General features: G+C 49.7%; 1 protein-coding gene across 10 annotated transcripts in view; it reads right to left on the minus strand.

Annotated features, from left to right (window-relative positions):
- The window catches only part of srgap1 (SLIT-ROBO Rho GTPase activating protein 1), a 159,219-nt gene that overhangs the window by 34,200 nt on the left and 108,791 nt on the right, over nt 1-16,228 (minus strand). For 7 of the 10 annotated variants that reach the window (XM_033038088.1, XM_033038087.1, XM_033038082.1 and 4 more), the window contains exons 9-14: nt 14,978-15,175; nt 14,538-14,622; nt 13,290-13,317; nt 8,588-8,690; nt 3,645-3,705; nt 2,780-2,857 (exon numbers count right to left, since the gene is read on the minus strand). In XM_033038088.1, the coding sequence (XP_032893979.1) occupies nt 2,780-2,857; nt 3,645-3,705; nt 8,588-8,690; nt 13,290-13,317; nt 14,538-14,622; nt 14,978-15,175 (553 nt within the window). Of the gene's footprint in view, nt 1-2,779; nt 2,858-3,644; nt 3,706-7,674; nt 7,709-8,587; nt 8,691-13,289; nt 13,318-14,537; nt 14,623-14,977; nt 15,176-16,228 lie in introns of all 10 variants that reach the window. The other 3 variants (XM_033038085.1, XM_033038084.1, XM_033038086.1) reach the window with 2 other exon arrangements.

The raw sequence follows: 16,228 nt of genomic DNA on the forward strand, positions 1-16,228 counted from the left end.
TTTCTTCCTTTGCCCGGCAATCAGAATGCGAAAAAGACCTTGAAAATTCAGGTGCGGAGCTTCGAGTCTTATTAATCAAACTGGCAGAAGCCACGGCCGCAATGGGCCATCGCAAAAGCAATTATCTTTCAAAAGCATCATATGCCAGGATAATTTATTGTCGGCACTCACGTGCTTCCACAGCCGAGGGTCAGAGGAAGGGCCCAGTCCGACACTCAGACTAGACTCCTGTGAGGAAGGGTCTCGACCCGAAACGCCACCCATCCCTTCTCCCCAGAGATGCTGCCTGACCTGCTGAGATACTCCAGCATTTTGTGTCTGTCTGCGGAGGATACCAGTATCTGCAGTTCCTTTCCCACCACTGCCCATATCCGCACTTCACGTGACCCCAGGAGAGCAGCCACAATCATCAAAGACCTTTCTCGCCTCAGTCATTCCTTCTTCTTTCACTCCCATTGGGCAGAAGGTACAGAAGAATAATTCAGTGATACAGCACAGAGATAAGCCTTTCGGCCCAACTAGCCCATGCCGACCACAATGCCCCCTTTACACGAGCCCCACCTGCTTGCGTTTGTTGCATTGCCCTCCAAACCTTTCCTATCCATGTACCTGTCTAAACATCTTTTAAATATTGTTATAGCACCTGCCTCAACTACCTCCCCTGGCAGCTGGTTCCATACACCCACCAAAAAAAGTTGTCCTTCAGATTCGTATTGAATCTTGCCCCTCTCAACTTAAACCCATGTCCTCTGGTTCTTGATTCCCCTACACTAGGTAAAAGACTCAGTGCATTCACACCATCTATTCCCCTCATGATTCTGTACACCTTTATAAGATCACCCCTCCTCCTCCTGCCCCCCAAGCAGTAAAGTCCTAGCCTGCTCCCGATAGCTCAGACCCTCCAGCTTTCGAGAAGCTTAAAAGCGAGCACCACCAGACTCAGGAACATCTTCCTCCCGTCACCCAACCATAGAAGAATCAGCACAGCAACTGGCCCCTTCTGCCAACGCCTCTGCGCCAACCATGAAGCTGATCTACACCAATCCTACACTCAAACCGCATCCCACCACACATTCCCTATCCAAGTACCTCTTTTGTGCCTCATTGTGTACAAAATCATGAGAGGAGAAGACAGGGTAGATGCACAGAGTCTCTTGCCCAGAGTGTGGGAATGGAGAACCAGAGGCCATGGGTTTAAGGTGAGGGGGGGGGAAATTAATAGGAACCCGAGGGGTAACTTTTCTCACAAAAGGTGGTGAGTATGCGGAAGGATGAGTCAGAAAAAGTAATTGAGGCAGGTGCTATCACAACATTTAAGAAGCATTTATAGACTGGTATATGGATAGGACAGGTTTAGAGGGCCAAACAAATAGATGGGGTATGTTGGTCAGTGTGGGCAAGTTGGGCCAAAGGGCCTGTTTCCACGCTGGATGACTCTACGATTCTATTGTCTCCACGACCTCCTCCAATAGCTCATGCTGGATTTTCATCGTCCTTAGTTCAAAAAAACTTGCCTTTCAGATCTCCTTTTAAATTTCTCCCCTCTCACCCTAAACCTGTGCCCTCTAACTTTACACTCCCCTGCCCCAGGAAAAAGACTATGCTCAGGAACAGCCTCTATCCTTCTTCCCCAGTTATGAGATATCTGAATAGCCCTTCCATGAGCTATAGTACTGCCCGATTCACCTCTACCCCATTGCGGACATTGGACTTTGTATCGGGAACTGGTGCGCTACAATGCACATTTATTTAGGTTAGTATAGTTGATGATTATTGTCACGTGTGCCGCGTACACTGACAAGCCTTTTTGTTGCAAGCTATCCAGTCATCGAAAAGACTATACAAGATTACAATCAAGCTGTCCACAGTGTACAGATAGAGAATAAAGGGTATAACTTTTAGTGTAAGATAAAGTCCGATTAAAGATACAGGATAACCTTCGTACCTTCCCCTTTGCTCTACCTACTGTACTTGAATTTGATTAGATTGTATTTATGTAGTATTATCTGACGAGTAATCTGACCCATTAGAATGTGGGCAACATGGTAGCACAGCGGTAGAGTTGCTGCCTTATTACGCCAGAGACCTTGGTTCGATCCTGACTGGAGGTGCTGTCTGCATGGAGTTTGTACAAGGGTCAGGGGAGAACAGGGGTCTGTTCTCCCCTTGACCGCATGATGTTTTCTCCGGTTTCCTCCCACACTCCAAAGACGTACAGATTTGTAAGATAATTAGCTGGGGTAGAGATTGGAAATTGTCCCTAGTGTGTAGGATAGTGTTAGTGTACGGGGATCGCTGGTCCCCGGTGGGCCGAAGGCCTATTTCTGCATTGCATCTCTAAACAGATTTAATTGGATAGCATTAGGTAGTATTTTACTGTACATGATAATAATAAATAAATGTTCACCATATTTAGTATATTTAGTTTAGTTTATACAGCATGGAAACAGACCATTCGACCCACCGAGTCGGTGCTGACCAGCCATCCCCGCACACCAGTTCCATCCTGCACACTAGGGACAATCTACAGAAGCCAAGTAACCTACAAACCCGAAGGTCTTTGGAGTGTGGGAGGAAACCGGAGCACCCAGGGAAAACCCATGTGGTCACAACTCCGTACAGACAGCACCCGTAGTCAGGATTGAACCCGGGTCCCTGGTGCTGTCAGGCGGTAACTCTGTCCCTGCGCCACCGAGCCGCTCTACCACCCTGTTAAATGGGAAATGGCTGTCGGGCTGAGGCAAGGGTGGGTTATAGTGACCCGACCATAATCACTCACCTCGCTCAAACGAGTTTTTGATATCGTTGACTTCAGCCTGCGCGCCCGGCACCCGAAAGATCCCCTGGTGTTGAAGTCCTAGCGGGACAAGAACCAGAGAGAAGTTAAAAGCGCGCACCACCAGACTCAGGAACAGCTTCCTCTCCTCCCCTGGTTGTGGGCAGAAGGGGCAGCAACGTGTCAGCAAAAAAAAACAAAACAAGGGTCTCGGTGAAATCATAAAATCTCGGAGCAGAGGGCCGGCAAGGTGGCGCAACAGTAGAGTTGCTGCCTTACAGCGCTAGAGACCCGGGTTGGATCCTGACTATGGGTGCTGTCTGTACGGAATTTGCACATTCTCCCTGTGACTGCGTGGGTTTTCTCCGGGTGCTCCGGTTACCCCCTACATTCCAAAGATGTACAGGTTTGTAGATTAATTGGCTTCTGTAAATTGTCCCTAGTGTGTAGGATAGAACCAGTGTTTGGGTGAATGCTGGTCAGCACGGACTTGGTAGGCCGAAGGGCCTGTTTCCACATTGTCTCTTAAAACTAAGGGATGGCACTCAGTCCTTCAAGATTCTTCACCATTTAGTTTGAGATACAGCATGGAAACAGGCCCTTCGGCCCACCAAGCCCGCACCGATCACCCATACATTATTTCTATCCTACTCGCTGGGGACAATTTACAGAAGCCAATTAACCTGCAAACCTGGTACGTGGGAGAAAACCGGATCATCCAGAGAAAACCCACGCGGTCACAGGGAGAACGTGCAAACTCCGTACAGACAGCATCCGTAGTCAGGTCTGAACCTGGGTATCTGGCAATGTAAGGCAGCAGCTCTACAGCTACGCCACCGTGGCAGGTCATCCAAAGACAGCTACGTACCGTACAGGTTGATAAAGCGGATGCAACTTTCCACAATGATGGGAATGGCTTGTCCAGAGTCCTAAAGGGAAAGATTTAGGAGTCCATCATTCTTAACAGAGTTTAGATCTGGTCAGAGTATTATTCAAGAGCGTTGGCTTCTGATATATCACAAAGGTTTTGGCAGATCATACTGATCTCTGGTTTCTCTGCTAGAGAAGACTTTGAACACGGCACCTCTTCGCTGCAAGACAACTCTGCTTTCCATCTAATATTGGTCAAGGTGCCACATCGTTAATTTGGTCGGGGATGCATCAATTCAATGCTGCGATGCCTGGATGACCAGTGGACGCAATCAGGGCAGACACAAATGCTGGAGTAACTCAGCGGGACAGGGAGCCTCTCTGGAGAGAAGGAACGGGTGACGTTTCAGGTCGAGACCCTTCTTCAGACATAAGGAGGCACCTCGGTAGTGATGCCCACAATACGTAGTGGGCCACCCCTGCTTTGGAGAGGAGGGGACAAGGCTGGTACAAGGGAGTTGCATCGTCTTGGAGTGAGAACTTCCCAGACTGATGGGCTGGGAGCCGAAGGGATTGGCCTCCCAACAGCCCAACACTCCGTTTGGGGAACAGCATTCCGAGTTTGGATGGGGGGGGGGGGGGGTGGAAAGAGACAAATAATAAATTCAGCTTGTGGAAGCCAGACTCACGAATGGCGATAGTGGGAAGGACTAAAGCCAGATCCAGATCTCAGCTGTTGCTATGGCAACGTGATGTTCTTTGCACTTTGCGTGATAGGCTTCCTAAGAGGTGCTTTTAGAATGATTGTGTTCAGAGCAAGCATGAGATACCAGACAACTTGAAAAATCTGCCTTTACAATCATCCCTATATTTGGTTAGAAGACTTTGGTTAATGAAAGCAGAATCGCAAGGAGGAAAATTAAGCTTAGCAGCAGGTGGAATGTTTGCAAAAGCCCAGCGGACGGCACCATCTATAAATCCTCCCGGCGCCCTTTGGCATCGAACGGTGGTGCCCGTGACGAAGGGGTCAAGTTCATAAGTTCTAGGTGCAGAATTAGGCCATTGGGCCCATCGAGTCTACTCCACCATTCAATCGTGGCTGATCTATCTTTCCCTCTCAACCCCATTCTCCTGCCTCAGGAGTTGCTGCATCCTCACAGAATGCAGACCCAGGGAGCACATGCTGGATAAAGGGGGCGACCATTTAGGATGGCGACAAGGTCTTCAATGCTTATGAATCCTGGGAACTACGAACGGCAAGAGATTGAGTATCAATTGGAAGATTTTCAGACACATTGACCTTACGAGTATGAGATCATGAGAGGAATAGATCGGGTAAATGCACAGTCTTTTACCTAGAGTAGGGGAATGGAAAATAAGAGGATGTATGTTTAAGGTGAGGGGGGAAAGATTTAATGGGACCCCGAGGGGCAACTTTTTTTACACAAAGGGTAGTAGGTGCATGGAACTAGCTGCTGGAGGATGTGGTTCTCTGTCACATGTAACGTGGTTACAAAGAGAACATAAAAATACCGTACAGATAGCATCCATAGTCAGGATTGAACCTGGGTCTGTAAGGCAGCAACTCTACACTGGTCCACCTGCTAATGTGGCTAACAGAACCTCTGCCTCATGACTCAAACGGCCCAGCCCCGACCACCAGCAATAGGCAGACGCCAAGTTGTTAACATTGGCAGCACAGAAGAGATGTTGCCTCACAGTGCCTGAGACACCTGTTCGATCCTGACGTCAGGTGCTGCAGGTGTGTGGAGTTTGCACGTTCTCCCAGTGACCGCGTGGGTTTTCTCCCACATCCCAAAGACGTACAGAATGGCAGATTGTCAATAGCACCTTTAGACTTTTTAGAGACACAGCGTGGAAACAGGCCCTTCGGCCCACCGAGTTCGCGCTGACCAGTGATCACCCTGTATGCTAACATTATCCTGCATACTAGGGATATTTTTTTTTACAATTTTACCGCAGCCAATGAACCTACAAACCTGTACGTCTTTGCAGTATGGGAGGAAACCGGAACACCCTAAGAAAATCCACGCGGTTACAGGGAGACCATACAAACTCGTACAGCCAGCACCTGTTGTCAGGATCGAACCCCGGTCTCTGGCGCTGTAAGGCAGCAACTCTACGCTGTGCCGCTGCGCCACCCTAGTGTGTACACGAGTGGTAGGATCTGGGATAAAGAAGTGGAAAAGTCGGGAGAACAAAAGATGATTGGTATAAACTGGTCAGCACGGACCAGTGGGCCGAAGGGTCTCTTTTTGGGCTGTATGACTTTATGACTAAATTAGCAACCCCTTATTCTCAAATAATGGCCCCCTATATTCCAGTTTTCACACCACAGGAAACATCCTCGTTATAGAAAGGGATTTTCCAAAATATCGCAAACCAAGAAGTCAAATCTTCTCACAATTTTATTGATAAGATCAGAACTCGTTTCTCTAGACTCCAGGAAATATTTGTCTAACCTACTCACTCGCTCGTTGTAAGACAAGTTTCATTTTCCAGGAACCTAACACAAGCAGATAGAGAGATAAAGAAGAGACTTGGTATGCTTGCCTTCATCGGCTGAGGCGTTGAATATAAGAGTCAAGAAGACATGTTGCAGCTTTATCAAACTTTGGTAAAGCCACATATCAAAGGCTACAGGGCTTAGCTTTAAGATCAGAGGGGGAAAGTATAAAGGAGATGTGCGGGGCTTTTTTACAGAGAGTGGTGGGTGCCTGGAACGTGCTGCCAGGGGTGGTAGTGGGAGCAGATACGATAGTGGTGTTTAAGAGACTTTCAGATAGGCACATGGATATGCAGGGAATGTTGGGATATGACCACATTCAGGTAGAGCATCATATTCAGCACAGACATCGTAGGTCGAAGATTCTATTCCTGTGCTGTATTGTTTTACGTTCTAAGAAGCAACATTAGTGACATGGGCATTAACAAGGTCCTTGACTTACTCAGTAGCCAAGTTCAGAGATCGGTTCCTTATTGAGGTGAGGTGTTAAACAAATCCCTCCACAATCCAAAATGGATTTTGATGCAAAAGGTATAAAGTGGGGCACAAATATTATTTTAAGAAAAAGTAACGTCACAAATTCCCAACACCGAACCGTTGTAGTGTGTGAGGTTGCAGTCCCTGTTTGAGTATCTGAAGGGGCTGCTCCTCAAGATTTGGCTGCATTTCAACTCCAGCCAGTACGGAGGGGGCAGGGCCAGACGGGCTTGTCAGTTTGCTCCTGGGCCTGGTCAAGATGACCATTCACGAGTCCAGGCAGCGGGCAGTCGAGGGTTCTGCCCGAGTCGACTGCCTGCCCCTCTTCCGGGCATACGTCTGTGCCCACATGTCCCTGGAGAGGGAGCGTGCGCGGTGTGTCCACGGCGACTCTGGAAGCGTTCCGTGAACGCCGGTCACCGCGGGAATTGGGTCAAGTGCGTCGTGGATACGGGCGACAACTTTGCAATGTGATGATTGATCGATGTTTGTAAACTAACGTGGAGTTTTGATCTTTCCAGTACTTTGTACCTGTGAGTATGAAAGAATTGTCACTTCATTATCACATGTGACACGTCACAGTGGAATTCTTTGTTTTGCATACCACACACAAGGTATGCCGAGAGTTGCCACGTATAGGGCACTGACAGAGTTCCAGAGTATTAATGTTTAAGAAGGAACTGCAGATGCTGGAAAATTGAAGGTAGACAAAAATGCTGGAGAAACTCAGCGGGCGAGGCAGCATCTATGGAGCGAAGGAAATAGGCAACGTTTCGGGCCCTAAACGTTTCGGCCCTAAACGTTGCCTATTTCCTTCGCTCCATAGATGCTGCCTCGCCCGCTGAGTTTCTCCAGCACTTTTGTCTACTTGCAGAGTATTAAACCTACTTGTTAAGGAACACAAAACACTGGGCCATTGCAAACGTTCCCAGACACAGTTAGTTTGTTTATGTTTGTTTGAACCCAGGCAGAAATGCAATAATGGTGTGGTACAATTCTAAACCGCATCACACCAGCACTATACCTGGTATCTTGTGTGAGAATTTCTTCGTCCTCTGCTAGATGCAATGTTAGGAGTGCAGGACGAAAAGAGAACAGTGAGAGAAAGCAGCAAATATAGTGAGGACACAAAGATACAGGTTCCCATCATGGGTTTGAATATAATGGAGGTCCTTCCGAGCATTGTTTTCAATAATTAATCTCCCATTGCCCCCATAGTTTGTAGGATACCATTATATTCAGGTCAGGGGGGAGAGGAGGCATCTAGCAATAGGCAGATTTGAATACCATGGGCTTCCACAAGATCAAGAATGACGATGCTTAGCTAACACGTGAATTTCGAGATGGGGACGCAAGGAACTGCGGATGCTGGACGCCGGATTTTAGCGTTGAACATAAAGTGCTGGAGTACATCAGCGGGTCAGGCAGCATCTCTGGAGGATGTGGATAGGTGATGTTTTGGGCCGGGACCCTTCTTCATCCAATTTTGAGAGAGGTTGGTCTCTCCGTTCACTGGATGTTCAATAGAAACAACAAAACAAGAGGACATTTCGAAAGCAAGGGCCAAATTCACCACTGGTGTTTCAGCTTCTAAGATCAAGGGGGGGGGGGGAATATAACAGCATCACAGTTTCCATCTCATTTTAAATGCACTTAGAAGATGCGTTTGAGATTTGATAAAAGCATGCCACTCTTGACTTGAGGAAGCATGTTATAAAGAGAGGTGTAGAGACAGGGCCTCAGAAAGGTTTGAACATAGTGGCATTTCTCAAGCTCCCGTTTCTGAATGGGGAAACACTTCCACCCAGACGATGTGGGAATTGAGACCAGCCTGGTGCTTCTGCGGAGAGGTGCAGCTTGAGGATCAGGCCATTATATTCACAGCGGCAGGTTTGACAAGAGACCCTTCACCATTAGGACTTTCAGCACCCGTGTACCTTGACGAATGTTTCCAAGTCCCCATTAAACAACTTAGCATTATACTCTGAGCGAGGCCTGGTCTTCCGGGCTTTCTGAGGTTTAGGGGGAACATTTGGAGGCCTGGCAGGAGGATGGAACAAAGTTTGAGAACAGAAACACCCGACGTCCCCGGGAGCAACCAATACATCGACAGTCCGCACCCTAGGAATGGCTGCAGGCCGCCCAACAACCCACAACATTAGACCACAATCATCTCAACACATTTTAGTAGTTGGAGCACACATTACAGAAACGTTTTATACATGGATCATATTTACAGATGACCAGAGCTCAACCCATTCCTTCTCTGCAGAGGTGCTGCCTGTCCCACCTAGTTACTCCAGCTTGTAGTGCTCACTTGATAATACCTTCAGTCCCTTCCTCTGCCATTCCTTGTGTCTCCATGAGTAATCTTCCCTTTTGGTCTCTCCTCTCCCAATCCTTTTCCTGCCTAGGTTCCCAAAGAAAGTCCCTCAACTCTATTTTAGGTTTGCTGACAGTCCTTCCTTAGTTTAGAGATACAGCGCTGAAGCAGGCCATTCAGCCCACCGAGCCCGTGCCGACCAGCGATCCCCGCACACTAACACTACCCTACACACACTAGGGACAATTTACACTTTTACCTACAATCCTGTACATTGCTGGAATGTGGGAGGAAACAGGAGAACCCGGAGAAAACCCACGAAGGTCACATGGAGAACGTACAAACTCCGTAAAGACAGCACCCATAGTCAGGATCCAACCCAGGTCTCTGGCGCTGTAAGTCAGTAACTCTACTGCTGCGTCACTGTGCTGCCCCTCTGAGCATTCTGCAAAGTGTGGTCTTCACCAGCAATTGAATTGATTGAAAGATACAGCGTGGAAACAGGCCCTTCGGCCCATCGAATCCACGGCGACCATCAATCACCCATTCACATTAGTTCTATGTTATCCCATTCATGCACCCACTCCCTACACACCAGGGGCAAATTTACAGAGGCCAATTAACCTACAAACCCGCACGTCTTTGGGATGTGGGAGGAAACTGGAGCGCCTGGATGAAACCCTTGTGGTCACAGGGAGGGTTCAACTCCACACAGACACACAGCGTCAGACTTTAAAGACAGGCCCCTCGGCCCAGAGTCTGTGCCCCCCACTGTACACTGGCACTATCCTACACACTAGGGGACTATTTACAAATTTACCAAAGCCAATTAGTCTACAAACCTGCACGTCTTTGGAATGTGTGAAAAAACCGGAGCACCCGGAGAAAACCCACACGGTCACAGGGAGAACGTGCAAACTCAGTACATCAATGCTAGCATCAGGAGATTGTGTCCTTCAGGTTCTGCTAAACCAGTTCAGCATTATCGTACATTCAAGGACACAAGAGTGCCTGGGTAACTCAGTGTCAGGCAGCATCTCTGGAGAACATGGATCGGTGGCATTTCGGGGCTGAAGCTGGCAAAGGGGAGAGTCAGGACAAAGCATGGCAGGTAATAGGTCGACACAGGTTTAAGAGGCAAGAACACAGACCAAAGATGAGAAAGGAAGGAAGGTGTGAGACGGGACGCGAGGCCATTCCCTCTGCAAATCCTCCCTGCACTCACTCCCTCTCCACCCAAACCACCCCCTCCCTCCCCAAGCACCTCCCTCTGCAACCGCTCAGGAGATGGAAACATGTTTGGGTAAGTTGCAACCCAGCGGTATCAACCTTGAATTGTCTAACTTTAGGTAACCTCTACATACACTCCCCTCCAGTCCCCCTCCCCCCCCCTTGCCCCCCCACCCCAACTGTGTTGGTTAACCAGTTCCACAGTTCACAACGAGGTATCCCTCATGGGATCACACCGTCCCTGGACAACAGTCAGCCTCTCAGGGATCCTCCCTACGAGGTCATCAAGGGCCTCAATATGTCCTCTTTGTTTCCTGCTTCCAGTCCCCCCAAATCCTACCCCCCTCCCCCACATAATGAGTTATAGGTTCCTGACTCAGAACGTCATCTATCCATTTTCTCCAGAGATGTTGCCTGACCCGCTGAGTTACTCCAGCACTTTGTGACCAAAGATCTTATAGCGGAGCAAGATAGGCTACTCCTGCTAAATACAATGGGCTGACGTGTAGTACGCTACGGAGGGGATCCTGGGCATTTTTCCCCGCCCATTTTAGTAACCGGAGCCTACCTGACCCGACCCGACTCGCAGTGTAATCAATGAACAGTTTGTGTGCGTGATATAGGGTCAGATTCATCATTCTGTTAGTTCATAATTCTGTTAATTCTTGTTAAAGAATAAAATGTTTATAAACACACATACATGAATGTGATATAAATGTATATAATCATATAACACACACAATTATATTTCTTCTGATCCAATGATGAACTTTATTTCAGACTAGACAAGGGACATTAAATAAGAAACATTGTAAACCTCCCCGCAACTTCACACACACTAGGCCTTATCCCCGGGCCCCACACTCGCTCTCCCTCTCCCCGGGCCCCACACTCCCTCTCCCCACACTCCCTCTCCCTCTTCCCGGGCCCCACACCCCCTCTCCCTGGGCCCCACACCCCCTCTCCCCGGGCCCCACACTCCCTCTCCCCGGGCCCCACACCCCCTCTCCCCGGGCCCCACACTCCCTCTCCCCACACTCCCTCTCCCTCTTCCCGGGCCCCACACTCTCCCTCTCCCCGGGCCCCACACTCCCTCTCCCCGGGCCCCACACTCCCTCTCCCCGGGCCCCACACCCCCTCTCCCCGGGCCCCACACCCCCTCTCCCCGGGCCCCACACTCCCTCTCCCCGGCCCCACACCCCCTCTACCCCTGGCCCCACACCCCCTCTCCCTCTCCCCGGGCCCCACCCCCCCTCTCCCCGGGCCCCACACCCCCTCTCCCCGGGCCCCACACCCCCTCTCCCCGGGCCCCACACCCCCTCTCCCCGGGCCCCACACTCCCTCTCCCCGGGCCCCACACCCCCTCTCCCTGGGCCCCACACTCCCTCTCCCCGGGCCCCACACCCCCTCTCCCCGGGCCCCACACCCCCTCTCCCCGGCCCCACAACCCCATCTCCCTCTCCCCCGGGCCCCACACCCCGGGCCCCACACCCCCTCTCCCTCTCCCCGGGCCCCACACTCCCTCTCCCCGGGCCCCACACTCCCTCTCCCCGGGCCCCACACTCCCTCTCCCCGGGCCCCACACACCCTCTCCCCCCTGGCCCCACACTCCCTCTCCCCGGGCCCCACACTCCCTCTCCCTCTCCCCGGGCCCCCACACCCCCTCTCCCCGGGGCCCCACACCCCCGCCCCCTCTCCCCGGGCCCCACACTCCCTCTCCCGGGCCCCACACTCCCTCTCCCCGGGCCCCACACTCCCTCTCCCCGGGCCCCACACTCCCTCTCCCTCTCCCCGGGCCCCACACTCCCTCTCCCTGGGCCCCACACTCCCTCTCCCCGGGCCCCGCACTCCCTCTCCCCGGGCCCCACACTCCCTCTCCCTCTCCCCGGGCCGTGCACTCCCTCTCCCCGCTGCGGAAACAAAGATCCGATCTTTGACCGGAAGCAAGATGGCGGAACAAGATGGCGGAGGCTGGTCGCTAAAATGGGTCTTATAATCACCCATGAATCCGCCCATGAGCGTACTACACGTTTGCGTGAGAGTAACCCATCTTGCTCCGCTATAAGATCTTTGTTTGTGACTATCTACCGCGTGAGACAGGTTTGAAGAGATGTGGATTGTAAATCCAGGAGGAGGAAATTAGCGGGGGGGGAAATAGGTGGGAGTCCAGCTGGGGCAAAGGGGAGGGAGGAGGGGAGGGGGGGGTGTTGGGGGAGGAGGGGATTGGGGGAGGAGGGGGTGGGGTGTTGAGGGGGGGGGGGGGGAAGAGGTTGAGAGGTTACCTAAAATTGTAGTATTCAATGTGTAGGAAGTAACTGCAGATGCAGGTTTACACCAAAGATTGACAAAAAAGTCTGGAGTAACTCAGCGGGTTAGCTGTCCTGGGCCTCCTCCACTGTCAGAGTGAGGCCACACATAAATTGGAGCGACAGCACCTCATATTTCACTTGTGCAGCTTACAACCCAGCGGTATAAACGTTGATTTCTCTAATTTCAGGTAACTCCTGCATTCCTTTTCTTCCCTCTCTCCCCTTCCCACCCCCACCAAACCCGTCCCTCTAGGTCCATTGTTCCCATCCTTGTATCCTTGTCATTAGCACATCTTACCCAGCCAACAATGGTCTGAAGAAGGGCCAAGACCCTATTCCTTTTCTCCAGAGATGCTGCCTGACCCGCCGAGTTACCCCACCATTTTGTGTCTATCTTTGGTGTAAACCAGCATCTGCAGTTTCTTCCTGCACTACAATGGGCCATTATGGACTCCACCCTCCCTGGGACCGTCTGTTGCCGGCCCCGTTGTGTTCTGGCCTTCTCTATCTTTCAGCCAGAGATTTTGGCTTCCGTTCCAAAACGTCACCTATTCCTTTTCTCCAGATATGCTGCCTGACCCGCGGAGTTACTCCAGATTTTTTGTGTCTATCTTGGAGAATTCATTGTTCATCATGTCATACACCTAGTCGTTCAGACGCACATGAAATATGGAGCCATCACGAGATATCCATGAACAAAGCCTGTGGTGGGATGGCCAGAGAGGAGACACATGCACACATTTACGGGCAAAGAAACAAATGCAAACTGGTGCCTACCTTGTGGTGATGAAGTCACTTTTCTGACCTAGAGAGAATAGAAAGACCTTTAGACCTGAGGAATGTAGTTGGGGTTCAGGATGCTGGGGGTCATGCAAATTGCAAACAAGGGTTCACCACAACACGCTGCCATTGCCCCCCATCCACAGGCCAGGCTGGGTGATTTGGTTTGGGAACAGCTCCATCCAAGACCGCAAGAAACGACAGAGAATTGTGGACGTAGCCCAGAGCATCACACAAACCAACCTCCCTTCCATCGACACCATGTCTACTTCACGCTGCCTTGGCAAGGCCAGCAGCATAATCAAGGACCAGTCTCATCCCGGTCACTCCCTCTCCTCCCCTCTCCCATCAGTCAAGGGGTACAGAAGTGTGAATACACACACCTCCAGATTCAGGGACAGTTTCCTCCCATCTGTTATCAGGCAACTGAACCATCCTATCAACTAGAGAGTTGTCCTGATCTCCCATCTACCTCATTACAGACCCTAGGACTATCTTTAATCGGACTTTGCCTTGCTCTAAATGTTATTTATTGTATCCATATCTGTTCACTATGGATGGCTTGATTGTAATCATGTATAGTCTTTCTGCTGACAGGTTAAAAAAAACAGCTTTTCACTGCGCCTCAGTACACATGATAATAAACTAAACTAAAGAATTTTGTTTATATGTTATCCAGTCTAATTATACTAAACAAGTGTGTATTCACATGTAGAGTGGATGTGGAGAGGATGTTTCCACTAATGGGAGGGTCTAGGGACAAAAGTTATAGTTTCAGAATGAAAGGATATTCCTTTAGGAAGTAGATGAGGAGGAATTTCTTCAATCAGAGGGTGGTGAATCTGTGGAATTCATTGCCACAGAAGGCTATGGAGGCCAAGTCAATGGAAGAGATTATTGGATTCTTGATTGGTAAGGTTTTCAGGGCTTATGCCTTATGAGAAGGCAAGAGAATGGGGTTGAGGGGGAGGGTTAGATCAGCCATGATTGAGAGGTGGAGTAATGATGGGCCGAATGGCCTAATTCTGCTCCTATCACTTATGAACATGAACAGTAGAAGCTATATCCTGTACTTTATGCCTTTATCCTGTATCTTATAAACAATCTGCCATTGATCTGCCTATAAACTGCTTGAATGTAATCATGTGCAGCATGTGCAGCATGGATAGCATGCAACAAAAAAGCTTTTCACTGTATCTCGGTACACGTGACCATAAACTAAACTAAAAGTATTTGGAGACTTACCTTCTCCCAGGGTGTGGTGAAGCAGGTCGTGCTTGGCTTGTAGCTTCATGATGAGATTGCTGCCTTCCAGGTATTCTTTAAACTTCTGTCGAGCACAAAAGCAGTGGGAGGTTAGGAGCTGGCACAAGAGACTCCGTGCCAGAGGTCCGCATGAGTACAAAATGAGAATCCCACCCAACCTCATCAAACACCTTCCCTTGAGCATGGTTGCTTTTTGCATGCCTTTCATTCATTTGTGCTAATATACGTCGTATATCTCTCGTTTTCCTTTCCACTGACTCTCAGTCTGAAGAAGGGTCTCGACCCAAAACGCCACCTATTCCTTTTCTCCAGAGATGCTGCCTGACCCGCTGCACTACTCCAGCTTTTTGTGTCTGCCCCCACTGAGATGCTGACGCCACAGTCAGTTTGGGGCGGTGACCAGAAGGTGGACCACTCACCATGAAGTAGAACTGCTCCGTCTCCTGTTGGTTTGCTCGTCTCTTTGCGATGCTCGGTTTGCTCATGTAGGTCTCCGACACGGTGGATTTGACAGACTCTGTCGAGCGACTGTGCTGGAAGCACTCAGACACGTCGTAATCCTCAATGGTCACCATGTCTTGTATCGTCTGCAAGGTGGCCTCCATTGTCTTCTTAACCTGAGCAACAAGAGACAAAGGCTTTAGGTTTATGTGTTACGTTTACCGAAGTACAGTGAAAAGCTTTGTTTTCCACGCTGTCCAGGATCTCAGGACCACACAAGCTTCTCCACCACGACAAGGTGACAATCCATGGAGAAGAATCAGGTCAGATATACTGTACATAAATACATCAGTTCAAACTCAAGAATAAGATAGTTCAACAGTGTTGTATTTGTCACATATGCAACTGCTTAGTGAAATTCTTTCTGCACATATTACCCATTAATGGCGCCATTATTCAAAGTCCTAAGTCCAGTCGGCCCGCGTGCTTGATGTACTAGCGCCGTTCCCATGAACCGATGTCCGATATAGTGGGGGAGTCTAGGACCAGAGGGGGCAGCCTCAGAATAAAATGCTTTTGGCACATTGGCCTTCGTAAGTCAGGGAATAGAGTATAAAAGTTGGGATGCCATGTTGCAGTTATATAAAATGAATTTTTAGTATTTTCTTCAGTTTTGAGCATCTTGCATTTTGAAAGTGTGCAGCAGAGGAGATTTACGAGGATGTTGCCAGGGCTCGAGGGCCCGGGCCATGAGGAGAGGTTGGGCAGGCTAGAGTGCAGAAGGATAAGGGGTGAACTTATAAAGGTGTATAAAATCATGAGGGGAACAGATTGGGTAAACACACAGGGTATTTTGACCAGAGTTGGGGAATTGAGAACCCGAGGGCATAGGTTTAAGGTGGAGGGGAAAAGTTTAGTTTAGAGATACAGCATGGAAACAGGCCCTTTTGCCTACCAAGTCCACTCCAACCAGCGATCTCCGCACACTAACACTGTCCTCCACATACTAGAGACAATTCACAATTATAACAAGTCAATTCAACTACAGATCTGTATGTCTTTGGAATGTGGGAGGAAACCAGAGATCCCAGAGAAACCCTACGTAGGTCACGGGGAGAATATACAAACTCTGTACAGACAGTACCCATAGTCAATGAGGAGGAGCCATCTTGGTGAACGGCTGCTAGCCAGCAGCCGTCCGTTTTAAATTCGTTTTTTTATAGTTTTTA

This window comes from Amblyraja radiata, chromosome 19 (assembly GCF_010909765.2).
Source record: "Amblyraja radiata isolate CabotCenter1 chromosome 19, sAmbRad1.1.pri, whole genome shotgun sequence".
Lineage (NCBI taxonomy): Eukaryota > Metazoa > Chordata > Chondrichthyes > Rajiformes > Rajidae > Amblyraja > Amblyraja radiata.